At 43.3% G+C, this 26,220-nt stretch overlaps 2 protein-coding genes across 3 annotated transcripts in view; one reads left to right on the top strand and one right to left on the bottom strand.

Moving 5' to 3' along the window:
* Positions 1-264: 264 nt before the first annotated feature.
* On the bottom strand, positions 265-2,476 carry RD3L (retinal degeneration 3 like). 2 transcript variants are annotated; one of them, XR_004676992.1, is made up of 4 exons: positions 2,291-2,476; positions 2,026-2,171; positions 1,333-1,638; positions 265-966 (listed from the first exon to the last, which is right to left on the bottom strand). XR_004676992.1 is itself a non-coding variant. In XM_034992549.1 (2 exons), the coding sequence occupies exons 1-2, from the start codon at positions 1,629-1,631 to the stop codon at positions 669-671; spliced, it is 597 nt and encodes a 198-aa protein (XP_034848440.1). The 2 variants fall into 2 exon arrangements, 1 of the variants encoding a protein (XP_034848440.1); XM_034992549.1 differs by lacking the exons at positions 2,026-2,171; positions 2,291-2,476 and having other exon boundaries at positions 669-966; positions 1,333-1,631.
* A 15,248-nt stretch (positions 2,477-17,724) lies between these two features.
* Positions 17,725-26,220, top strand: part of TDRD9 (tudor domain containing 9) — an 89,931-nt gene continuing 81,435 nt past the window's right edge. Inside the window, exons 1-5 of the mRNA XM_034992976.1 lie at positions 17,725-17,845; positions 18,164-18,261; positions 19,870-20,091; positions 20,984-21,106; positions 25,055-25,135. Of these exons, the coding sequence (XP_034848867.1) occupies positions 17,725-17,845; positions 18,164-18,261; positions 19,870-20,091; positions 20,984-21,106; positions 25,055-25,135 (645 nt within the window). The remainder of the gene's footprint in view (positions 17,846-18,163; positions 18,262-19,869; positions 20,092-20,983; positions 21,107-25,054; positions 25,136-26,220) is intronic.

Genomic DNA, 26,220 nt, shown 5'->3' with positions numbered 1-26,220 from the left:
ACGCTTAACTGACTGAGCCACCCAGGGGCCCCAGAATATTTGTTATTTTCAATGAACCCAGCCTGTTTCTTTTTAATGATACAATATAGCTCTATATTTTTTACTTTCCCATTGTGTTAATTGAGATTAAAAGTGTTGTTATTATTAACAACTTTGAATGTTGAAGTAAAGCACTACTTAGTCTTTAAACTGCACATTATTTTCTCTGTCACTGCCCATCTTCCCCTTCCCCATTGAGAATGACTGAGCTGGAGTCAGTTCTGTGTTATATTGTAAAAGCAGGATTCACATCAATCATTTATTTTATTCTATACATAGCTTCCTTTCGGAATAAAAGTCAAGGTTAATGTCTAATTTTCACACAGAATTTGCCCAGTTCCATACTTGTTCCTGTGAGATGTGTTTGAAGTATAAGAAAATACTTCAAATGTGTTTTTCAAAGTGTTTAGGAATCATTTTAGTTAAAAGTATACAGTTCAATAAAGCATTGCATTTTTAGAGCGGATAAAAAAGGAACACTATTTAAAACATAGGATGCATAGTTAAAAACTACTTAACATTTGACTTTGCAACAGAGAAACGTGAAGTCACATTACTTTTTTGTATTCTTAATATTAAGAATTCTGCTTCTAAAGATGGCCATAAAAACTGCTCAAGTTATAAGTAACTTAACTTGATGGGTAATAGTATGGTAGGTTCCATATTCTATGCGAGAATGCTGGGAACCTGTTCTTTGTGGTTTTGTCCACGTAACTAGAAATCGTGGGTATTTCGTCTTTATTGGAACCCCTGGAGCTTGTGCCCAGGATCACAGAAGGAACAGGACAGTCTATGTTCCCTGACTCTTCCGGGCCTTCTTGCTGGTTACCTTTGTTAGTACTGTTTAGGAAGTCTTTCAGAACTTGCTTGAAGATGTAGACTATTTCCCACGGCAGTACATCATTTTCTGCTAAAACTTCTCGAAATCTGCAGGGAAACCAGTAATGAACATTTAGTTCAGAAACTTTCTTTTGTCATATCTGTTTATCTCCAGAGTACAGCTTAAATAACGTGATCTTATAGTAGTTGCTCACGTTTTTGAGTAATCTGCTCATTCCTTTAAAATTAAGCTTCTTAGTAAAGAAATTCTGAATATGGTTTAAAAATATTTCCTAGCCAGTAAGATGTCAACGGATATTTTTGTCCAGTCTATCCTTGGGGATTTTGGTTGCCGGGTTTTGATACACATGATTAAAGAATTTACATAATAGAATACAATTTCCAGTCTAGATGTATGAGGAACTTAGACTTGACAGTAGCAAAATATCACAAAAGAGAACATAGTATTTTTACCTGCTGAGAATAGTTCCAGTTTGACAAGGCTGAACTTGTGAGCAAAGGACTTCAAGTTGTCTTTGTTCAGTAGCTGGGATGGTCGTGTGGGGATTCTGGTAGTTTCTCAGCCAGTTGTAATCCACACCTGTTTTTTTAACTTTTTGTTCATTTTCGATCTCTTGTATTAATCTCTCTCGCTCCTTCAGATGCCACTTTAATTCCCGAAGCAGAGTCTTTGTCACTACGTCGGAGCCAGGAGAGTGTGTGGGTTTGTAGGAATCATATTTTGGCCATTTCATCCAGCCAAAAAGTGGCATTTTTAGCCTATGGAAATATCCTCACTTATTTATTTGCATAAAATGTTGTGGTTCTGATGAGCAATATCTGTTTCTTTACAATAAATTTGCCAGAAAAGTGCATGAGTTTCACTGGTTAGATAAGCAGGTCAGAATAAGATTAGAACATGGATTAAAGCTTTTCAATTTCTAACTAGGTCAGTACCAAAAACCAAGCTTTGAAAATACATTTATGTAGCTAAGCAGAAATGAAATATACAAAGAGATAATCTCCAGACTGAACATTCTCTGAAAATTAACACTGACACTTGCTATAAAAAGTTCTTAGGAAGCTTTACAATATTAACGTATAAGAAGTGCTATCTATAAACACACTTTTGACTTAGGTTTTATGCAGAAAAGGTTTAAAGCGTACCTGGTAAGTTGATGGATCCTTTGTGGTGATGTTGCCAAAGAGTTTGCTTGAATTAGTGATGAAGCTGTGTTTTACTCAGGCATATGTTGTTCTCCTGGATGTATCCCCTGTTGGAAGGAATGAGCCTCCTTATTTACCCACTGAAACTGTATTTGAAATAAATAAGTTTCTATGTGAGGAATGAGGTTGTGATGTCTTCATTTAGGGAGACTCCTCATTAATTCACCTTGTAAGGAAGCTAGAAGAAATGACAAAAATAACTTACCATTCATTCTTCACAAATTATATAATAGTCTATCTTTTGAACATAGCTCAGTCTATTTGAAAAAGATGCTGGCTGCAGTGGGCTCTGGTCCTAACTGCACTCAGACTTATCTTTGGTAATGAAACGAGAACAATAGTGTGAGGCACCGCAGATGTGCTCCCAGCTACGGTGAGGACTGTCGCGTGGTGTGAGGCTCGGCTATGCAGAGCTGTGGGTCACAGTTTAGGGCTGTATTTCTATGCCTGTAGAGCTCTAAAAATAACCACACTGCTTTTATTCTTCAGCTTAATTTTCAGGCCATCTAGAAGCCAGGTCACTGTCCCCTCCAGTGAAAGCAGGAAAAACGGATCAGTCTTTACGATTTGCAAAGTACCCATTTTGAGAAAATTTGTTACGATTGAGCAAAGTAGGCAAAGAATGCTGATATCTGTCATGTGAAATATTTAGCAAAGGTTATTTTTTGTACTCATTCTGTTCATCTTTTTAAATAGTAGTTAAATTTATATGTTTAAACAAGTTGTAACGCCAGAGGACATAAATGCTTAAGTAGGTAACTCTAAAATATACTTTATAATCTCTTTAAAAACATAACAATAGTAGATTAAGGTTAGGAAAAAATAGAGATCTAAGAACATATAAAGTTGAAAACAAAGTCTTATAATTCATTATAGAAGATCTGATATTAGTGTTTTCTTTTGGAACTGAAGGTGAGACACTTATACTTACTGCTTGGGTGAGTACCAATGATGTGTAATGCTCATTATTGTGCTGTTTTTCTTTCAGGTGCTGTGTGTCTTTTGCTCAAGAGTGGACAGGTCTTTTACTCTCTAGTTCTATGTTAAATGACTACATAGTGGCTTTTCCTTTTATAACATTTGTTTCTTCCCTTGCCTTTTCCAGCAAGTGAACCGTGAAGAATAGACAGGGTTTACATCAGACCTGTATGTCATGCATGATCAGGAGTGATGTGTGTGGTCAGCCTGGAGCTCCTACTGCTTGTATGTGAGAAAAAGCCCAATGTCAGCATTCATTCTCGTCAATGAGAAGGTTTTCATATTACATTGTGTAGAATATGAAAAGGAGAGGAGAGGAAAATTTATCATGACACAAGTGTCCTACCAGATTTTCTACCAAAGTCACGATGAATCCTGACACTTCTCCCTTTGAATAACCTCGTTATTGCTTTAATTCTTAAAATTTTTGCCTCTGAGGTGGTAACAACAACATCGGACGTGTATTGGTTATGGAACATAAACCAAATTCTTCTCAGGGCCCTCTGCAGTCTTGCATTATCCCTTCCTACCTGGCTTTCCCTTTCGCTCTCCCCCAGACGGTGTCTTTTGTTTCAGGCAGGCCTGACTGTCACGATGCTTGTCGTGCTCCGTCTGACCCTTCAGAGTGGCTCACACTGACTCTGTCTTTTCAGATGTTTACTCTTTCTCTTTTCCACTTACATCATAATTCTTGTTTCCAGGGCCCTGTTTAAATACCACCCAATGTTTTTCTTCTGAGGGAAAACATCAGCATATTTTCCTTGGCTCTAGTGTTCCTTTGAACTTATAGAAAGGTTGGTCTGTGTTCTTGTTCTCTCTGCTCCCTGTTTTCTAGTCCTTTCTGATTAGATTCTGCTCTGCCCTCCACTGGAATTGCTGGCTCTTAGTCACTCAGCAGAGTTTGATGACTGTGCTGTGGCCTAATGCTGGCTAGGGACTGGGGATGCTGCAGTGGACAAGACAGACCTAGTCTCTTCCCTTGTGGGGAGCACCTTCCAGTGGGAAGACAAGTAGGAGCACGAGTCGTCCAGTAAGCTGATCACAGATCACAGATGGGGGGCGGTTGTTTAATCGACTGGAGGCCTCCCCCAGTTCCATGTGGAGGTCAGGGAAGGCCTTTCTGGGGAGGGGGTGTCCTTTGAGTGGAGATTTGAAGATAAGTGAGCTACTACACAGAGAGCTTCTCAAAGACCATCTCCCACCCCAGGACACTTAGTTGGCATCTGTCTTGCCATCGTGACTACTGCTCAAGTCCAACCCTCACAGAGCTTTTTCTTACCAATCAGCTTACATTCAGCACACCTTCCTCTAATGGGTTAATTGTGTAATCCTGTGTTTCTAGTGCTCAGGGTCTGCTACTAATATTATTATCAATTGTACTTTTTTCTGTCCTAGATCCTGAGATTGTTTGATTGAAGTAGAGCCCAAATATTCCAGTCATGTTCCTACTACCATGTAGATGGAGAATGTAAATATTTGTAGATCAGGGTAAGAAGGTACCTTTGTGGGGCCACCTGGATGGCTCTGCCTTCAGCTCAGGTCATGATCTCAGGGTCCTGGGATCGAGCCCCACATCGGGCTCCCTGCTCAGCGGGAAGCCTGCTTCTCCCTCTCCCATTCCCCCTGCTTGTGTTCCCTCTCTCGCTGTCTCTCTCCCTGTCAAATAAATAAAATGTTAAAAAAAAAATACCTTTGTGTTAATCCTTCCTGTTTATTAGGCTATGATCAGATTAACTTGGATTTTATTAAACATTTTAGTAAGTTGAATAAATGAATTGTTTCTAATGAAACCTTAGGACATTTTGTGTGGAAGACATAAAACTTAAACTATGAAACTGGTCAGTTTCTTTTTTGGTCATTGTCATTGCCTTCTCCTGTGGTGTCCAGGAGCATTTTTTAGCAATGAGGGAAGACTTGTCACTGTAAGGAGACTGATAGCCTTCTGTTTTTAATTCCTTTGCTACTGGATTTAAAGTTCTGGATTATTGGTTCTTCTTTCTTTCAGCTGGTAAAGATGCAGTTAAGGGGCACCTGGTTTCAGCTCAGGTCGTGATCTCAGGGTAGAGAATGGAGCCCGGCATCAGGCTCCATGCTCAGCAGGGAGTCAGCTTATCCCTCCCCCTCTGCCCCTCCCCACCAATAAATAAATAAATCTTTTTTTAAAAAAAGATGCAGTTAATATTTGAGGAGAAACTAAAACTGTTAAATTTTTTTCCCAGTGTTATTTTTTCTTTAAAATATTTTAATTAAAATACACTGATTCGGGGCGCCTGGGTGGCTCAGTCGTTAAGCGTCTGCCTTCAGCTCAGGTCATGATCCCAGGGTCCTGGGATTCAGCCCCGGAATCGGGCTTCCTGCTCCGCGGGAAGCCTGCTTCTCCCTCTCCCACTCCACCTGCTTTTGTTCCCTCTCTCGTTGTGTCTCTCTGTCAAATAAATAAATAAATCTTAAAAATAAATAAACAGGGGCGCCTGGGTGGCTCAGTCGTTAAGCGTCTGCCTTCGGCTCAGGTCATGATCCCAGGGTCCTGGGATCGAGCCCCATGTCGGGCTCCCTGCTCTGTGGGAAGCCTGCTTCTCCCTCTCCCACTCCCCCTGCTTGTGTTCCCTCTCTCGCTGTGTCTCTCTCTGTCAAATGAATGAATAAAATCTTAAAAAAAAAAATACACTGGGGTGCCTGGGTGGCTCAGTCGTTAAGCGTCTGCCTTCGGCTCAGGTCATGATCCCAGGGTCCTGGGATCGAGCCCTGCGTGGGGCTCCCTGCTCAGTGGGAAGCCTGCTTCTCCCTCTCCCACTCCCCGTTTGTGTTCCCTCTCTCGCTCGCTCTCTCTGTCAAATAAATCTTTAAAAAAAAATACACTGATGCATGTACTTTTTAAAGGTAAAAATCACGTTTATATTGGGTTGTGCATATGTTCTTGATTTACAGGAATTCTTAACATACTCCAGTCCCATGCGCTGTAGATGTTTTCTCCTGAGTGACTATTGCTCTTGCCCTTTCTAGAGACGTTGTTCATCAGCTTAAATGACAGTTTAGTTTGTTGATATTGTCCTTTTTGACTTTTCCTTTTCGTGCTCCTGTTTATGAAGGCCTTCTCTACTCCAAAGTTCTTGAATGTTGGAGAACATTAGCTTTTGGCTTAAAAACATAAGTGCCTGGGTTTTGAATCAGTTTGGAATTGATTTGAGATTGGTGTGAGGTGTAGGGTTTCTAAATTGGTAGCCAATATCTAAGTGGTCATTGCTCCATTCTGGAGATTTTCCTCGTTCTTCATATGCTGAGTAGTTGTGTGTATCCTGGGCATTCTGATATTATGGGGTTCTGGGGCTTGTTTAAATCCTCTGGGGAATGCAGCTGAGCAGCTGTGTTCAGGCAGCAAGTTCCTGCCAGCCTTCTGTGGGGTTCAAGGTCTCTGTGGGTTTTCTTTATTTTTTTTTTTTAAGATTTTATTTATTTATTTGACGAGAGACACAGCAAGAGAGGGAACACAGCAGGGGGAGTGGGAGAGGGAGAAGCAGGCTCCCCGCTGAGCAGGGAGCCAGATGTGGGGCTCGATCCCAGGACCCTGGGATCATAACCTGAGCCGAAGGCAGCCGCTTAGCCATCTGAGCCCCCCAGGCACCCAAGGTCTTGGGTTTTCAGAGCCATCACCGTGCTGTCTGGGTCTGTCCTGCATGGTGCCACCTGCTGGCTGTTCTGTAGTTAAGCCCTCAGTCTTCAGTCCGTGGTGAGCTGTTGGGGGTCTGTGCATACTCTGCAGCCTTGGGGTGAGCCCAGTAGCTTATGGACGGCCTTGGGGGGTGGGTCTGGATTTCCCAGGTACTCTCCTGTCCCTGAGGCAGCTCCCCTTTTTGGTCCTTTATTGCTCTGCTCCACCCTGCGCTTCCTGCCAGTACATCTACCTGCATTCACATCTGGGGTCAAGCAGTGGGAGGACCCAGGAGGAAAGTAGGCAGTGAGGGTCTACCCTCCCCTCTGGGAGGTGGTGTTTCCACTCCTTAGAGTTTGAGGCCCTTGCTGACCCCTGAAACATGAGAGAAAGGAGAAAAGAGAAAAACTGGAGACTGCCCTCACTTTGAGCATTTGGGGTCCCCTTTCTTGCTCCACAAGGCACAAGGGCACTTCTGGGGTGCTCTGTCTATGCCACGACCTGTGTGTGCATTTGGCACTGCAGTGAGTTCAGCTCGCGATGGCAGAGTGAGACAGTGGCCGGTGCGCCCCTGGTTTGCCTGCTGGTGCTCTGAATTCTGCTCTTCCTCCCCGTCTGCCCGTTACTGTGCTTTCAGAGACTCCAGTAACAGCCCGTGTGTTCCATCCTGGCTTGGTAGCTTCATTTTGTGGGGCACAGGGTACAGTGTGTGTGTTGGTCCTCCCAGCAGCGGGAACCAGGGAACCGTTCTTGACTCTCGTTTTTTCATACCCAGATCTAGTACACCAGCATTTTCCAGTGGCTCCCCCTTACCTGTGGCTCCTCTAGTCCAAGCCACCTAGTCTCTGGCCTTGGCTGTTGTGCTAGCATGGTTAGGTGGTCTCCCTGCTTCTGCTGTGTCTGCCCCTGTCACCTCACCCTGCTTCAGCTGCTCCCAGCCAGCCTGTTACCATAGGAGTTCGATATTGCTGTTTCTCTGTCCCCGTTTAAAACTCATCTCAGAGCAAGAGCCAAAATCTTTGTAATCAGCGCCTGCCAGCAGCTTGCCCCCTGCCCTCCCTGAGAGCCATTCCACTTCCCTGTCCCTCTAGGCTCCTCCCACTTCTTCTGGCTCCTTCTGTCTCCTGACTCTTGCTGGCACACTTGCTTCAGGGCTCTGGCTTTCCGGGTTCTCCGTCAGGAGATCTTTCCCCTCATAGGGCTGCACGGCCCCTCTCTTACTTTGTTTTGATCTTTGCTTTAATGTCACCTTATCATCAATTAACACTGCAGCCACCCTCACTCCATCTCCTCTCCTGGCTGTGTTTTTCTCTGTGGACTTAGAATCTCTAACATACTCTTGTTTTCCTTTATTTTTCTTTTCTCAACCAGACTGGAAGCTCCATGAGAAAAGTCTGCCGGCTGCTTTTGGTGGGGGGAGGGGCAGCAGGAGAGGGAGAGAGGATCTTAAGCAGGCTCCATGCCCAGTGTGGAGCCCAATGTGGGGCTCAGTCCACGACCCTGAGATCATACCTGAGCTGAAATCAAGAGTCAGGTGCTTAACTGACTGAGCCACCCAGGCATCCCTGGCAGCTACTTTATCCCAAGTGTTTAGGACAGTGCCTGGCGTGGAGTCAGCCCTTAATTATTAATTTGCTGAGTGGATTAAGGAGTGTCAGGTAAATGGTAACCAAAAGAATGCTGCTGTTAACTATGACTATCAGGCAAAAGTAGGATTTAATGCAAATAGCATTTTATTAAAGTAAATCTCCTATTTCAGGAATTGGTATTATACAGTCTTCTCTCTTGACAGCAGGGCAATTAAATATTGATAATACAAACATTATAATAGTATATTTTGCATATCACATTGCAGTTATCTTTTTTTAAACTTAACATCTTGAACGTTTTTACCTACTAGTATGAATAATAGCTATGGCAGTCCTTAAAAAGATGCATACTAAGTAGGAGTGTGTCGGAGTTGAGCTTAGGCCTCCCTTGGACATTGGTTTTCAGGTCTTAACTATTACAGATACTGTGAAGAGGTTCCTCCCTTTCATAATGTTTGGACCCTTCTTCCCTGGAGTCCTTTATACCTTTGCCTTTTAAATTTCCCTCGGTATCCCTGATGAGCATGTATCTTCTGTCTCCTCCACTTGAGTGACCGTCGCATGAGGGCAAGGACGTTGTTTGTTCACTGCTGTATCTCTGATGTCTGGGGTGGTGCCTCGCGTGTGCCGGACGGTCGGTACCGTTTGCTGAGTAAATGAGCGCTTCCGTGCACGTCTGGGCCGGTGTGTCCTTATCTACGTGCTGAGATGCTGCTCTGTGGAAGACGCTGCGGGGGAAGTGTGGCCCGGATATCGGCAGATTGCCCTTCAGGATCACTAACGGTCTTCCCCATTTACCACTCCGCTGTGATCGGAGAACATTCATTCTTCCACTCTGATGGAGGAAACAACGGTTTCTCACTGTTTGAATTTGCACTAAGTGGCGAGTAGATGTGGAGTGGAGCATATTTTCATTTGCATGTTTTCTTCTATGATTTAGTGCAAAAGTAACTATTCAAGAATTCCTCTGGCACACGGGGTTTCTTGGCTTTTCGGAAACCGTATACTAACATTGAATATCCTTTGCAGGCCACTTAGCCGAAAGAGCTCAGAAGTGGAGTATATTAACAAATACAGACAGCTCGAAGCACAAGAATTTGATATGTATGGCAGTGGTCATTCAACCAGTGGGCCAGGTAAATGGGTATCTTGAAATATTGAAAAATATGCTGCATTAGTTATTCACAAATAAAACATTACACTCTTTAAAGTCTTAAAGAAATGTAATATTTTGGTCAAGAAAGAATACATATTGCTAGTTAATTCAGGGTTTTTTTTTTTGAGGGGGTGAGTGTATATTGGGTTGTAAATCAGTCTTTTTTCTCTTTTATAAATATAGTTTCAAAATAGTCTGTTTTTTGGAAAGACTAATAATGGTCTTTTACCTTACTATTAATTAGAACTCCCTAAAATTAAAAAAAAAATTGGTTAAAGATTTTATTATTTTTTACACCCAACGTGAGGCTTGAACTCACAACCCCAAGATCAAGAGTCACATACTCCACTGTTTGAGCCAGCCAGGCACCCCTCTAGAACTACCTAAAATTTTTATTTGAAAATGATGACAGTTTTTTTATTTTTAGTTTTTATTTAATTTATTTATTTATAAAAGATTTTATTTATTTACTTGACAGAGGGAGCGTGAGAGAGGGAACCACAAGCAAGGGGAGTGGGAGAGGGAGAAGCAGGCTTCCCGCGGAGCAGGGAGCCCGATGTGGGGCTCGATCCCAGGACCCTGGGATCATGATCTGAGCCAAAGACAGACGCTTAACGACTGAGCCACCCAAGTGCCCCCCAAAAATGATTGCAGTTTTTTTTAAACAACAAACATATTAAAATGAAATTTTAAATAATGCTTAAATGTATAAAGTAAAAGTTTCTTCTTAACACCTCCTACCTTCCCTCCACCCCTGCCTGCCTTGGGTATAGCTGTTGAGTGTTTGGATTAAGCTACTTACTTTCTGTGAGTATGCAGTTTCTTTTTCTCAGCTAGTTATCTTATTAGCATCAGTCCCTCTTTGTGTGACAGAAGTTAGATTTGATTTGTTGCTTTATCACAGACTTTCTGTTAATTCAACTAAGACGTTCAGTCTCCTATCCTTCTACTCTGTTTACATACTTCCTCACACTTAAGGGCATAAGTTGGGGTTAGAGTAATTTCCTTTTCTTTTTTAGCCTTTTTAAAAGTTGCAAAATACAGTCCATATGAAATAGTACATTAATCTATATTCTTCTTGGGATTTGTTTGGGCTTCTTGACAGTACAGAATATCAGTATCTTTCGCCAGTTCTGGAAAAATTCTGAGCCATTATCTGTGCCCCAGTGTCTCATTTAGTTTTGTTTTCTCATTGTTTGGTCACTGTACTGTATTGAGGTTAATTTCTCATTGCTTATGTTTCACCTTAAAGCAAAAGCTCGTTGAGTTCTTTGCCTTCATCTCTGCATTGTTGCCTTACTGTAAGCTTACTTACTATGGGGTTCCCTCACTAGATGCCCTTTGTATATTTCCTCTACTGTCCTTAATTGCCCTCAGGAGGAATATTTGTCTGATGAGTCTCGTATACTATCACCAGAAGTGATAGTTCAAAATGTGTGTGCCCCTTGATCCAGTTTTTACTCATGTTAAGAAAAGTACAGAGTTGTATGTGTAAGAACGTTGATGGCTTCGTTGCTTGTCTGTGGGGAGCCTTGGAGGTCTCTTCAATGTCAGTGGACAGAGGACATGTAGTGGAGTACAGCACAGCTTCTGTAGAAGCATGAAAGAGCCATATGTCTTCTTGTGCAAAGATATCCATCATCTCATCTTTCCATTTGGGGAAGCGTATTAGTTTTCAGATGACTGTGATGTGATCCTTCTGGTTATACCCATATGTCCTGACCCTGGGGCATACCAGATGGGACTGCCATTGTCTGCAGGTAGCTAGGTTGCTGAATGCCTGCCGTTGGAAGTGTCTGCTCTAGTAACTTTTGACTTGGATTAATATTTGGAACTGCTTTTGCTTTCTTTGTGCCTGGCATCTTTATTTTTTTTTTTAAAGATTTTATTTATTTGAGACAGAGAGAATGAGAGACAGAGAGCATGAGAGGGGGGAGGGTCAGAGGGAGAAGCAGACTCCCTGCCGAGCAGGGAGCCCGATGCGGGACTCGATCCCGGGACTCCAGGATCATGACCTGAGCCGAAGGCAGTCGCTTAACCAACTGAGCCACCCAGGCGCCCATGCCTGGCATCTTTATAGTTTGGAGCTTTTCACCAGGAAGTCACATAAATTACAGTTTTTACTCTATTCAGAGGATTCATTCAGTGACCAGTGTTTGTCAAGGTGTGTGCCAGAGACTGTATGGGGCCATGGGAATATGGTAAGTAATAAGACCTGGCCCCTCCTTGCACAGAGATTACCATTTAATCATGTAGTTACACAGGTAAATGCTTTTGGAGATAAATGCTCTGAAAGACAGCTCTATGGGGGCCTCAGACAAGGGTTTCTGACTTGAGCTGAGGTATCAAGAAAGTAACGGTTGAGCTTGGAGCTGAAGGATGATAGAAGTTTCCTGGGTGGTGTGGGGATCAGCGTGGAGGGAATGTTTACAGAAGGTCTGTGACGGGGAGGCACCAGGCCTTAAACAGGCATTGTTGCTGGGGAATCGAGAGTGGAGGTGGGCAGGCCTGGGCACGGTCAGTTGTAGGCTGGATAATAGCCCTCCAAGACCTGGTCCACATCCAAACCCCCGAACCTGTGGCTGTGGTACATTCCAGGGTAAAAGGAACCTGGCAGCTGGGATTAAGTGAAAGAGCTTGGATGGGGTGATTGTCCAGGGGGCCCAGTGTCATCCCAGGGTTCTTCCACAGGAAAGGTAGGAGGATCAGAGTCAGTAGGATGAGATACGATAGTGGAAGCCTGCGTTTGGAGTGATGGCAGAAAGGGCCCCACAAAGCAAGGAGTGCGGGCGGCTTCCAAGAAGCTGAAAAGGAACGGGAGCAACTTCTTCCCAGAACCATCCCTGCAGGAGCCATCCCTGCAGCACCTTGAGCTTAGCTCAGTGGGATGGATTCTGGAATGCTGCCTTCGTCACTGTGAGAGAGAGTGTATTGTTTTGAGCCACTTAGTTTATTGCAGGAGCATTAGAGAACCAGTGTGGCTCTACTGGATGGGGCTGGATGAGAGAGGCATGACCAGTGGCAGAGGCTGTGGGCCATAGCTAGGAATTTTGGTCTTGATGCTCAGAGTAGCGGGAGGCCGTCAAAGGTTTTAGGTTAATCCTGGGATGAGTGCGAAGGGAGGAGGGGGATGTTGTATGATTAGAACTGTGTTTTGGGAAGACCACCCTGGTCCTGTTGGAGGGGGTCCGAGCGGACCCAAGGAGAGTTAGGAGGGGTGGTCCTGTCCAGGGGAGACTCAGTGGTGATGACCGGCTGACAACAGCAGGGGGAGGGGGCAGGCATGGGATGGACTGCACAGGGTGTGGTAATGGGTTGGATCTGGGGCGAGGGAGGGGCTGGCCGTGGGAGGCAGGAAGGTGCTGCTCCACGTTTTGACGTGCCTCTGGAGCACTGGGGAAGAGAGCTGAGGTTAACACGTGTGTGTGCGCGTGTGTGTGCGCACGGCTGTTCCTGTGTCTGGGTTGGTATGTATTAAAGCCAGGAGATCACACCCATACCTCCAGTCCCAGTCTCACACCACCGGTTATATCCAGTTATAAAATACTTTGTCTCAAAATACTTTTGATTTTGGCATGATACAGGTACTACTTCATCTAAGTAAGTGGTTTAAAAAATTATTTCTAGGGGAACCCTCTTACACTGTTGGTGGGAATGCAAGCTGGTGCAGCCACTCTGGAAAACAGTGTAGAGGTTCCTCAAAAAGTTGAAAATAGAGCTTCCGTACAATCCAGCAATCGCACTACTGGATATTTACCCCAAAGACACAGATGTAGTGAAAAGAAGGGCCCAGTGTGCACCCCAATGTTCATAGCAACAATGTCCACAGTAGCCAAACTATGGAAAGACCCCAGATGTCCATCGACATCTGAATGGATAAAAAAAGCTGGGGTTCATAGATACAATGGAGTATTCCTCAGCCATCAGAAAGAATGAATACTTACCATTACATCGATGTGGATGGAACTGGAGGGTAACATGCTGAGCAAAATAAGTCAGTCGGAGAAGGACAATTATCATATGGTTTCACTCATACGTGGAATACAAGAAACAGCACAGAGGATCATAGGGGAAGGGAGGGAAAACTGAATGGGAAGTCATCAGAGAGGGAAACAAACCATGAGAGACTCTTTTTTTAAAATAATTTTTTATTTTAAAATAGCTGTATTAAGGTATAATCAACATAAAATAAACTGCAGATACAAAAGAGTACAATTTGATAAGTTTTGACATCTATACATTGATGAAACTGTCAACACAATCAAGATAATGAGCATGGTCATCACCCTGAAAGTGTTTTCATGTTCTTTTTAACCTATCCCTCCTGCCTCTTCCCACCCCTCACCCCACAACACACTCCTAGTCATGTCTCAAGGTAACCTGATCTGTTCCTATAGATTGTGTTTTCTAGAAATTTATATAATCATACAGTATGGATTCTCCATGAGAGACTCCTAACTCTAGGAAACAAACTGAGGGTTGTTGGAGGGGAGGGAGGAGGGGGGATGGGGTAAGCGGATGATGGGCATTAAGGAGGGCACATAATGTAATGAGCACTGGGTGTTATATGCAACTGATGAATCACTGAACTCTACCTTGGAAACTAATAATGCACTGTATGTTAATTAATTGAATTTAAATTAAAAAATTATTTCTAAATATAAATCCTGAATGCACACTCAGTGAGTTTCTGTAAATTGCATTAGACTAGTTTTATATGTTAAAGGTAAATCATTTTAAAGAAATTGAGATCTAATGGCATTTCTGAATTGATTGATCTTGGTCCCAAATTGTGGACTCCTGCAGTGTTTCTGTTGCTTTCCTTTTTTTTTTTTTTTTTTAAGATTTTGTTTATTTATTTGACAGCAGGAGAAAGCGAACGCACAAGCAAGGGGAGTGGCAGGCAGAGGGAGAAGCAGACTCCCCTGCTGAGTAGGGAGCCCGACATGGGACTCCATCCCAGGACCCTGGGATCATGACCTGAGCCGAAGGCAGCTGCTTAACTGACTGAGCCACCCAGGTGCCCCTCTGTTGCTTTCCTGCAACGGTTTTGAGTTTGTCCTGGGATGGTGTCTTCGGCTTGTGATTAAATGCTACCGCCCTTTTTGTGTGGTAATATTTTTAATTGTTGTTTCCATCTTACTCATAGCTTTTCTTTTGGTTTTAAGAGAATGGCCTGTGTGGAATATATAATAACTGCAAAGGGAAACATGTTAAGTTTAATTTTATATTCAGAATGCCATTCCGTACTTGAAAAAGTGATATGTAATGGTTAAGCCAGTAATGTAGTAATTAAACTTATTTTATGTAATGTACATTGTCTAAATTTTAAGTAAAGAAATGTTGGGCACCTGGGTGGCTCAGTTGGTTAAGCGACTGCCTTCGGCTCAGGTCATGATCCTGGAGTCCCTGGATCGAGTCCCGCATTGGGCTCCCTGCTCAGTGGGGAGTTGTCTTCTCCCTCTGACCCTCTACTCTCTCATGCTCACTCTCTCTCTCTGAAATAAATAAAATAAAATAAAATGTTATATATTCCAGTTCAAATCTATTATATACTGTTTGGAACCCCTAACTGCTGAATTTTTTGGTTAGATTTTTATATATGCTTGATGAGAATATGGTAGGGTGACTTAATGAAGAGAAACTAGCAGTTTTTATGGTTTCCAGTTTTTTCCAGTTCATGTAAAATATTGTAATATTAGGATAAAAAGATAAAAGGAAAATAAAAATAGTGAATTTTGAGCTTGACGTATTTCTCATGGTACTTTTGGATTACACTTTGCCTTATGTAGTTTGCTGATTTTCCATAAATTACCCATTTTCTTCTCTTTGAGAACTTAAACAGTGATGCTTTTCCTGGTCACCTCCCTTTGGTTTTGTTGCTGATGCACAGATGAAAGAGCCACGTGGCCCTGAACATTTCCCTGTTTGGTTTCCTGTCCCTCTCTGGCGGTGGACTCGCAGGCAGGACCTGATTTGTGCTGGGTGTTCTTCAGCCAGTGACCTAGAAACGTCCAACCGTGTTTGTGTTCTGTGGAGGAAGGGCTAGGGTTTAGACAATAGAGTTAAGACTTCCAGTATTTTTGTCTGTAAGATTTCTGTCTTTAAGTAGCAACCTTCAAAATGCATGTAATCAAGGAATGTAAGTCACATCAGTGTTGTCAAAGTAATGGCTCTGTGAGCACAGTGAACTGCATCTTAAAGTCTCTTAGCAAACAACATAGCTGCTGCCTTCTGTAATTCTAAGAGTCTTTGCCACCTTGGCGCCTCTTTGCAGAGCTCCTCCTGCCTTTCTCATTCCCACTCTGTCCACACTGCGTGTTCTCCTTGCAGTGGTGTTCCAGCTCAGGAGCCCTCTGCTGCTGTGTGCATCCCTCTCCTGTGTTACTGATTGACAAACCTGCCAGCATCGAGCATGGGAACGTGTTTATTTTCCCCCTATTTTTGTAAATGTTGGAGTTCTTACCTTTGTGGTTTGGCCTGGATACCCAGCCACCCTTCAGAGTTCGAAATAATTTAATGAACTGTTGGAACCATTTTTAAATCAGGAACTGTCCACGCATTGAATTTTGCTCCAACTCAGCGTTTGGCAGGTAATGTGGTTAATTCTAAGGACTCCTTAGTTGAGAGAGCCTTCTGCAGGGGTGAGACCAGGGGTAGGTGTCCCACTTGGGAAAACAGGGTGACATTGGTGATGGAGTTCTTCAGAAGCTGAGCAGATTGATGGGAGGGGAGGAAAGCAAGACAGGAGAATGGAAGAAGAATGCATGTTTTTGAGAGTCCCAGAGCCAGTTGTGCACTGACGAGAGGATCAGAGAGCTGAGGGCAGGATTTGGAGAATCCTGTGGCTGTGGCCCCTGGTGCCCTAGGAAGAGTGCTGTTGTCCACAAAAAAGCTACCTTGGTTCTGAGAGATTATAACAGGTCTCGCTTCTCTGTTTTTAAAATTTGGAACAAGTACTACACACCTTGATTCAAATATAGGAGAATAGCTATATTTTAATTATTATTAGACTAGTTATGAAACAGAATATGTGTATCAGGTGGGAAGGGACTATGGCAGAACACAGGAGGAGGAGATGATGGGACAGAGAAATGAAGGGCTGGGAGGAAGAGGGCAGGCGTTGGGGGAGATACTGAGGAAGGGGAACGAGCTCTAAATTTGGAAGAGGTGGGAGCGTTTAAAGAGTATTTTTTTGGAAGTAAAAACTTATTTCCCAATAAAAGTTTGTGTCCTGGGGAGCCTGGGTGGCTCAGTCGGTTAAGCATCTGCCTTCAGCTCAGGTCATGATCCCAGGGTCCTGGGATCAAGCCCCACATTGGGCTCCCTGCTCCACAGGAAGCCTGCTTCTCCCTCTCCCACTCCCCCTGCTTGTGTTCCCTCTCTTGCTGTCTCTTCTGTCAAATAAATAAATAAAATCTTAAAAAAAAAAAGTTTGTGTCCTGTAAATTTTGATGACTTGTCAATCCGTCAAGTGATGATTTTTGAGGTCCAGAATTTCTAGCATTGCTGGGGGGGGGGTATATTTACAGGAGGATGATAATGGTCAGAGCGCTGCATCATGCTTCTTTATCAGAGTCAAGTTGCTCCTTTTCAGGATACCTGTAGTTCGTCAGTGGTACTGGTGTCTATAAATTTATTTTAGTAGTAAGAAACTAACAACAGGGCGCCTGGGTGGCTCAGTCGTTAAGCGTCTGCCTTCGGCTCAGGTCATGATTCCAGGGTCCTGGGATCGAGCCTCGCATCGGGCTCCCTGCTCCTTGGGAGCCTGCTTCTCCCTCTCCCACTCCCCGCTGCTTGTGTTCCTGCTCTTGCTCTCTCTCTCTCTCTCTCTCAAATAAAATCTTTAATTAAAAAAAAAGTGCATTCTAAATTTGAAATAAAAGTTTGTTCTTTAAGCTAACCATTTTAGTACTGTTAACCTTAAAAAATAAAACTGCCAGTTATTTTACCAGCAAAAGATGGATTTATCTGGGAATAACAATTTCAATCCACGACAAGCAAGGTAGAGAAAAACCTGAGAACAAAGCAGAGGAGGCTCTTTTTTGAGGGGTGGGGAGTGGGGTTGTTGTAAACGGAAAGTCCCCTGGAGTAAACTGAGAGGTCAAAGTATAGAGGTTTCTCATTGGCTAGGCTGGACCACCTGTCATTGGCTGAGCCGGGACCGTCTCCCATTGGCTGGGCCGCGACGGCCTCCCATTGGCTGGGCTGTTGCCAGGGCAGGAGGAAACCTTCCTTCGTCCTGCTGGGAAGGTAACATAGTATCCATGGGCAAGGGGCGTGTCTTCCTGTTGGGTCTGCTGCGGTCAGTGAGTGGGGGGCGGCAGCGCTGCTCCTGCCGGCCTCCTGAGGCCGTTCTAAATGAGGTGTTCTTCACTAATTTTCATGGTACCATTTTCAGGTGATAGGTACTGTGCTTGCAGGTCTTTCATCTTAGGAGGTGGTGCTAAGCCTACCACGTTGATGGCTGTGATGGAGGTGTAAGTCTGCTCAGCTTGTATAAATGATTAATAGTGGGTATGAGGAAATTTACTGGTTACCCTGCTTGCATTGTTAGCCTGTAGAATGTACTTTTGCATTTGTGTGCGTGTACGTGTATATGCCGTATATATAGATTAGATATAACTATATATAGATTAGACATAACGTTGGGTTGTTTACCTTCTTTTTCAGATACTTAATTGTATTTGTTTTGTCTGAATACAGGTGCAAGGCCATCTTCGGCTAAATTAAGCAATGTGACATGCATCCCAGAGACAAATTATAAATATCCTGATTTGCCTATAAATCGATGTAAGGAAGAGGTAAAATTATTTTTGTCATAATATAATTCTGCTGTTTGAATAAATGTCTGAGGTCCAACTTTTTAGTTTATAGAGTGAAAGTGGTGAGGTGCCAGGCAAGCATAAATGGCTTGTGCCAGACACTGGGGCGGCCAGAGCAGCATGTGCCGGGGCCTCATAATAACCGTGTTGATGGTCTTCCTTTTGGCTGTACTTTCATTTGTTCAGCCTTCCCTCCTCTGAGATAGCTGTAGGGAAACACCTCTGCAGTCCCCAGGAGAGCTGCTTCTTGGAAAAAAACTCACTGCCAAGTCTTTCTGTAAAGTAATAATGTACCTTGGCCACAGTTCTCTCTTACATTCTACTGGCCTATTAATTGATTTGATCAGTCATTGATACATCATTTTATTAAACAATGCTGGGCCAGATAATTGCAGCAGGCTGATTATGCTTTTAATTAGTTACACGTTTTTAAACCAGGTCAGAAATGAGCATGTTGAAACATTTAACATACTAGTGGAAGGATCAGTTACAGATAAAACTAAACCATAAATGTTCCAAATTTAAGGTTTGTTTTAGTGAGCCATAAACTTTTGTGGAATATATATTCTTTATTAATTTTTAGAGGCTTAAACTCATAATTTGTATTCCCTGATCATAGCAATTGCCAGAGATAAGAGCTTAGATAAATTTAGGGTGGAGTCAAGGAGTGGTGGGTAGGAATTAGATTGGAGTTTTAAAAATGCTCCATACAGTCTGTAAGTGATACAGTGGAAATTAATTGAAAACGCATCTGCAGAATTTCAAACGAAATTTTAAAACCAGGGCCTGGGTGGCTCAGTCGGTTAAGTGTCTGCCTTTGACTCAGGTCCTGGGATAGAGTCCCGAATTGGGCTGCCGGCTCGGCGGGGAGTATGCTTCTGCTTCTGCCCTTCCCCTCGGCTTGTGCTCGCGCTTATGCGTGCTCGCTCTCTCTCAAAAATAAATAAAATCTTTAAAAAAAAAAAAAGAAAATTTTAAACCACCTGAGGGTAATAACAGCAGTACTTTCGTGTTTCTCAGAATTATATAAGATTCATTACAAAATTTTAAAATAATAGGTCTTTAGACTTTTTTAGACTATGGAAATCCTTGAGTGTTTTCATTTTTTTTAAAGATTTTATTTATTTGAGAGAGCACGAACACAAGCCAGGGGGGAGGCAGAGGGAGAAGCAGGCTCCCCACTGAGCAGGGAGCCTGACGTGGGGCTCGATCCCAGGACCCCGGGATCATGACCTGAGACGAAGGCAGCCGCTCAACCGACTGAGCCACCCAGGTGCCCCAGGTGTTCTACATTTTTGGATGGAGATGTGGAGGCCTAGAGCGCTGGGGCTGCGCTGGCTTGGCTTTCTGTGGCTGTTAGCAGTTCCTGTGCTCAGCGGTTGGATTGCTTTTCCGAGTAGCAGCCATTTGTAGCCTTCTTTCTCTCTATTGTGATATTTAGATGGTTAGGTGATAATTTAACTTTTAAAGATGAAAGGCAGATAAATCCTGAACATCCTCCTAAGATAAAGTTTTTGACTTCTAGGTAATAGTCTATGTCATCGTTAATTTTGTGGCAATTTCAAAAGAACTTTTTTTAAATTCTAGGTTATTTCTCTGATAGAAAGTAATTCTGTGGTGGTTATACATGGTGCCACGGGTAGTGGTAAAAGTACTCAGCTCCCACAGTATATCCTGGATCATTATATTCAGCGCTCTACCTACTGCAACATTGTTGTGACCCAACCTCGGAAGATAGGGGCCAGCAGTATTGCCAGATGGATCAGTAAAGAGCGAGCCTGGACGTTGGGTGGGCTGGTGGGCTATCAGGTGAGATTGAGAGCAAGACGTCTCCCTCCTTGTGAATTCTTTATTCCATATAAGTTGATGATAAGATGTGGTTATTTTCTTCTGGAAATGGAAATGAGACCAGTTGCTTACAGAGCAGAACTGTGGTGTAATTAAAAAAAAAAAAATAGTGAAACTGAATTTGTTAGCCAATTTCTTTTAAAGATTTTATCTATTCATTCCAAAGAGAGCGAGGGAGCCCGTGCACGAGTAGGGGGAAGTGTAGAGGGAGAGGGACAAGCACACTCTGTGCTGAGCACGAAGCCGGATATGTGGCTTGATTTCCGGACCCTGAAGATCATGACCCAAGCCAAAATCAAGAGTTGGACTCTCAACCAACTGAGCCACCCAGGTGCCCCTGAAAATAGTGAAACTGAATTTCTTGGTAATAACTTCAGTTTCTCAGTTGAACAGGAAAGAAGTGAGAATTCTCAGACTCATGGGTTTTGTAATTTTTCTTTGTATGTAGAGGTCTTCGTACACTGTTGTCTTAACGTAAAAATGATACAGATGAGACATGACTAGATAAGCCATAGTTCCCCCCCACCGAAAAAGAGAAGAAAAAAATCAACTTGACAACAGCTTTTGTTTTTTTTTATTTTTAAGTAGGCTCCACACCCAGCGTGGAGCCCAACGTGGGGCTTGAACTCATTACCCTGAGATCAAGACCTGAGCTGGGATTAAGAGTCAGATACTCAACCAGCTGAGCCACCCAGGCACTCCAAGAACAATAGTTTTAATTTAAGTTCTGTATTTTTTATTCCCTTTCTTACTTATCTCCAATAATAAATGGACATAGCCTTTTTTGGTAGTTAAATGCAAACCATTTAAACCTGAAAGTTTTCTCCTTTCTCTTTTCCTTCCCTACTTTTAGGTAGGGTTAGAGAAAATAGCAACAGAAGACACCAAGTTAATTTATATGACAACAGGGGTCTTGCTTCAGAAAATTGTTAGTGCTAAGAGTTTGATGGAATTCACCCATGTCTTCATTGATGAAGTAAGTACTTCTTTTGCATAGGTCTGCTCTGATATTCATGTTCTTATTTTAGAAGAGAACCCTGCAAATTACTGTAAATGTTCTCTCCTTGTAAAGTGTCAAAAAGTACTGTGGGTCTATATCTGCCTTATTCTGTTCATGAATGTTGATTCTCTGTTTTGCTCTTAGTTCTAAAACGCAGGCTTGGAGGTTGGGGACTATGACCACATTCCTTGTTTAGGGTAGGGTTGACAGACTACAGCTCTCAGGCCAAATTTGGCACCTGTCTCTGTAAATAAAGTTTTATTTGAACACGGATCTGCTTGCTTGTTTATGGGTGTGGCTGCATTGCTGCGGAAGAGAATCGTGGCTGCATCAGCCGCCATGTTCTGCAAAGCTGGACATTCTCACTGTCTGCCTTTTGCAGGGATAGTCTGCCGACCTCTGGTTTAGAGTGTTAGCCCCATCAGATACTGGTATGTAGGTATTTTGTGTGCATCGCAGATACTTTCTGTCTACTGTAACAAGAATAATTAGTGTCTTTTTTTTTTTTTTTAAAGATTTTATTTATTTATTTGAGAGAGAGAGTGAGAGAGAGAAAGAGCACAAGAGGGGGGAGCGGGAGAGGGAGAAGCAGACTAGACTCCCCGCTGAGCAGGGAGCCCGACGCGGGACTTGATCCCGGGACTGCAGGATCATGACCTGAGCCGAAGGCAGTCGCTTAACCAACTGAGCCACCCAGGCGCCCCACATTCTTGAGTTTTAAACCCCAGTATTTATGCCTTAAGAAGCTTCAGCAAAGAGAGAGATTTGTGGAAGGTTGGAGATGGAGCTGAAGACAGAGGCTGAAATGAAGCCATCTGGGTGGCTGTGGAGGGTCAGGTCTCTCTACTCTCTTGAAGTATGTGTGATCATTAATAACACACATACTTCAGGTAGAGCTGAGTGAGTGCATTTGCTAGCTTGTGTACAGTTAAATGTGGTTTTATAATTTTTATTTTTATTAAAGATTTTATTTATTTGAGAGGAGGTAGAGAGCATGTGCATGCACGAGTGTGGGGAAGGGGCAGAGGGAGAGGGAGAAGCAGACTCCCCGCTGAGCAGGGAGGTGGTAGTGCGCGGCTGGATCCCAGGACCTCAGGATTGTGACCTGAACCGAAGGCAGGTGCTTAACTGACTGAGCCACCCAGGTGCCCCTAAACATGGTTTTAAATTACTAGGGGGTGTTTGGGAGAGTAGAAAGTAGGAAAATGATCTCTTGTTCTTTGCAAAATAGTGTAACGTGCAGTATGGTTCAGGATTTTTCTTTTTTTTTTTAAACTTATGCTAATTTAACTTTATTAGTGATGCCAAACCCTCATTTACATTTTTCTTAAAATTATGCAGCAGTTCTCTCCGCTTTACGGATAAAGCTAATAAATACATAAATTAGTATATTTTAATTAAACATTATCCCATGAAGTAATATTGTACACCACTGTCTAATACAAGAACAACTTTCTTACTTAAAATCAGTACGATATTAAAATATTAAAAATCATTAAAAATTAAAAATATTTTACAAATGTTCAAGTACTCTGAGTTCTGTATTTTTAAAGGTTTTATGTTGTTGTTGTACATATGATATAATTCCTAAGCTCCTAGGAAAATGGTGCAAGAAACTAAGGTTACTTTGCAGAAATGCCCTGATAAATGTTTGTTTTATTATGTTAATCACCATGGTTCAGGATTTTTCTTTATGATTTTTGGCATTTTTGAGTGTCTTTGGATTAGATAGGAGGAAATGCAGGTTTCATGGGCAGTGTACTCAAAGGTGGCATTGCCAAGTTCACAGTAGTTATCGCTTATTGAGCCTTAAGTGGAGGGCTCCACACAGCAAATGGTGTTGCGGGGTGCGCCCTGGGCAGTTTACTCTGGAGCTCTGCCGCTGGCATCCCTGTGTATTTTCTGTGTATCCACTGCCTTTCTGTCTAAGTGGGCTTCTTGCGCACACATCCCTGAGTGACGAGGACACCCCATCCACCTGTGTTACTGACTTCAGTCCTTCCTGAAGCTGTGCCGTCATAGCTCCTGTTGGCTGCTCTCAGCAAGAGCTTGCTCTGCAGGGCACCGGTCGCTAGCAGAGACCTGTCTTGTCACTCTGTTAACAACAGCTTCTGGCTCTACTGTATCCCTAGCTCCTAGTAGGCATGCCGGTAAGTATTTGCTTCAGCAGAGGTTGGATTGGATTATACTTGAAATTGTAGGTTTATAAACTATTGTTCCAATTGTGTGGGATGATTGAATTTCAAAGCAAATCTAAGAGCAAAGATTGAAGATGACCACGCAGTTGAAAATGGGATGCTAATGTTTTTAACTTCTCAGCTCTTGAAAAATAATAAAGTAGTTTCAGGTAAGCCGTTCATTCAAGAAGCTTTTTTCCGGTACCTGCCTCATCAGGTGCCGAGGTTATAAAGACAGGTAAATCGTGGTTTCTCCTTTCAGCCAGTCTCCTGGGGAGACAGATACCTGCTGAGGTATGTGTGTTTTTATGTGCTATGGAGAAGGCCAGTGGCAGGGAGAGGGCTGTGGGCATCCTGAGGAGAGTGGGGTCCTCAGAGCGGGAGAGGAGGCAGGGTGGCTTCGAGAGCCCAGGGAGAAGCCGGGTCGTTAGCGTCAGAGTGTGGAGGTCGAGCTAGAAGCTGAGGAGATGTCACTTTGGGGCTCTTCACTGATGAGAGTATTTTTCCTTCTCAAGGAAGAGACAGAATGTTTATGTTGAGGAGGGGTTCTGGAGTCCGATGATAGAATGACATAAGAATTCGATTTATAATGGTGTTTCTAGGATTTCCAGCCATGGACATGAACATTAAATACTTTCCAGCTGCTGTTTTTTTGTTTTTGTTTTTGTTTTCTTTTCTCTGTCCTCCCTTCCCCGTCTCCCCTTTGGTGGGGAGTGAGGAAGGGGTAGGACCTGGAACAGACATGGCTGTGGAATAAATCATTGGGCTTTTTACTACGAGAAGAAGAGAGCTCCCTCTTTCAGACTCCGTAGCTAATCTCTCCACTTTGGCAGCAAAATGTCCCAGAATAGAATCTTCCTGTGCCCTTATGCAATGAGGTATCCTGGCTACGTGACCAAATAGAGGGTTCTTGTGAAAAAACAGCCCCACATGACCCAACCCTTTGCTGTTGGCTGGTTCTGGGGCCGGCAGAGTAGGGGGAGGCTGAGGGAGCTGTGGGACCTTGGTTGGGCTCTGCTTGAAGGGCTCCCACCTGAGGAGGGGGGAAGTAGCTGCTCTCCCTGAGTGGTAGAACTTGGAGTGAACCATCCAGGGGTGACCCCCTTGACACCATTTCCCCAGTGCTCCTGCAGCTCGCGCTGGTGTCCTCAGCTCCTGACCTGGGTCTGCTTTCCCTGCTTTTGACTGATATAACTGTTCAGAGACCACCTTAGCCCGCCCTTGGGAACACAGCTCTGCACATCATGGATGGGGTACGCTGCTGTCCAGCCACAGCTTTCACCCTGTACTTACTTGCTAAAATAAGTGTAACATGAGACTGAGGCAGAAGTGTGTGGCTGGCCAGGGATAGCATGGGGAGGCTGGTCCAGTTGTTCTCTGTGCTGAGGATGTCTGGGGGTGATTTTGGTTGTTATAGTGATCCGGGGACATGATTGGCATTGAAGGGGCAGGCCCAAGGATGCTAAACGTTACTCTGCCCAAATGCCAGTAGGGCCCCAAAGAGAAGCACAGGGGTGGGGGGTGTGGACAGTGACACGCCTCTTTTGTGCCCTCTCGTTTGCGGGCCAGTGTTCCTGGCTTTCTCTTACCTGGGAGTGATATCAGTCCCAAGGAAGTACCTTTAGCAGAGAGAGAGAGCAGATTTGTCCCTAGTCTCCTGGGTGCACCATTAAAACCACTTCCCTCTGTTCATTGGGCAGTCATGTGTTGCTTGATATGTGGGGTGTCCCGCTTTTTTATTTTGTAGGTACATGAGCGAACTGAAGAAATGGATTTCCTGCTGTTGGTGGTCCGTAAACTTTTAAGAACAAATTCACGTTTTGTGAAGGTAAATTTGATTTCACGAGTAACAAATATTTAGGGGTTAAGGCTTATTATTTAGTTTTATTTCTCTTTATTTTTACAGAAACAATTGAAAGCAGTGACTCTTAAAAAATTTGTTGTCACACGTACTTCTCCACATTTTGCTAGAAAGCTAGCTCAGGGGCATTTTCTTAGGATCAGAGTATGGAATACTTCTTGGTTATTATGTTGCATTAAATTCTAAAATTTTCTCCAGGCAGAAAATGATGTAATAATAGTTGACTCTAATGAAATGCTGGGTGTTGGTTGAATGCACTGCTTTTGGTTGAAAAATTACCACAGTTTGAAGGTACGTGAATATATCTGTAATCTGTTTTAAAAACAGCACCGGAGCACGTGGAAGCTTGAGAGCGGTTATGTGGGCAGCTGTTGTAGAGACTTCTGTTTGGGTTAACTGAAAGTCGGTGGGGATGTGAGCATTGTTTGCATCTTATGTGAACTAAAAGGAGCAAGGTGTGAACCAGACCAAAATAACGAGGGGTTATAATAATTATGCATTCTGGACATAGGCCATCCCTGTGTGTGGGGACAGCTTTCTGAAGGGCAGCCATGGTTGTCGTGAAGTGTCACCGTGTAAAGGGCTGTGACAGGGTTTATTGCTGTTGGAAAGCAAGTTGCTTTCTAAACATAAAGTGTCTTGTCTTCCAGTGTGTCGTCTATTTATTTGCTTATGGAAGCATTTCTTCTCCTTGCCCCGCCCCCAAGATGGGGCTGTCAGCCTCTCACCTGGTGGGCGCTAAATGACTGGAACCTGACATTGCACATGGTTGTCTTATTGCTTGAGGTGATTGTAAAAAGAATGCAGGAATTTGGCTGTTTTATTCCTTTTTTGGACTCTTAAAAGATGACATTAAAGATTGTTCAACAAATTGGGGCCTTTCTCAGTTGTCATGTTATGACTTTTCTACTTTTAGTTAGATATTGACTTAATTACGTTTTTTTAGTTTTCGGTAGGAAAGAGAACTAAGAGTACTAGTGGATTTTAAAAAGTCTACCACACTGCTGAAAATGGTGGCCAGGAATTTGGTACCTATCATATAAATCGGAGGA

Source organism: Mirounga leonina, unplaced genomic scaffold, assembly GCF_011800145.1.
Source record: "Mirounga leonina isolate KUSES-001 unplaced genomic scaffold, KU_Mleo_1.0 Mir_82, whole genome shotgun sequence".
Taxonomy (NCBI): domain Eukaryota; kingdom Metazoa; phylum Chordata; class Mammalia; order Carnivora; family Phocidae; genus Mirounga; species Mirounga leonina.
Note: the sequence above shows the minus strand (reverse complement) of the source record. Positions and strands in the feature narration are given on the sequence as shown.

Excerpts from the sequence above, each read along its gene's own strand:
- RD3L (XM_034992549.1), bottom strand. The coding sequence starts at position 1,631 with ATGCCACTTTTTGGCTGGATGAAATGGCCAAAATATGATTCCTACAAA. Across the intron at positions 967-1,332 it reads ACTGGAACTATTCTCAGCAG|ATTTCGAGAAGTTTTAGCAG; the intron begins GTAAAAATACTA and ends GTTTCCCTGCAG.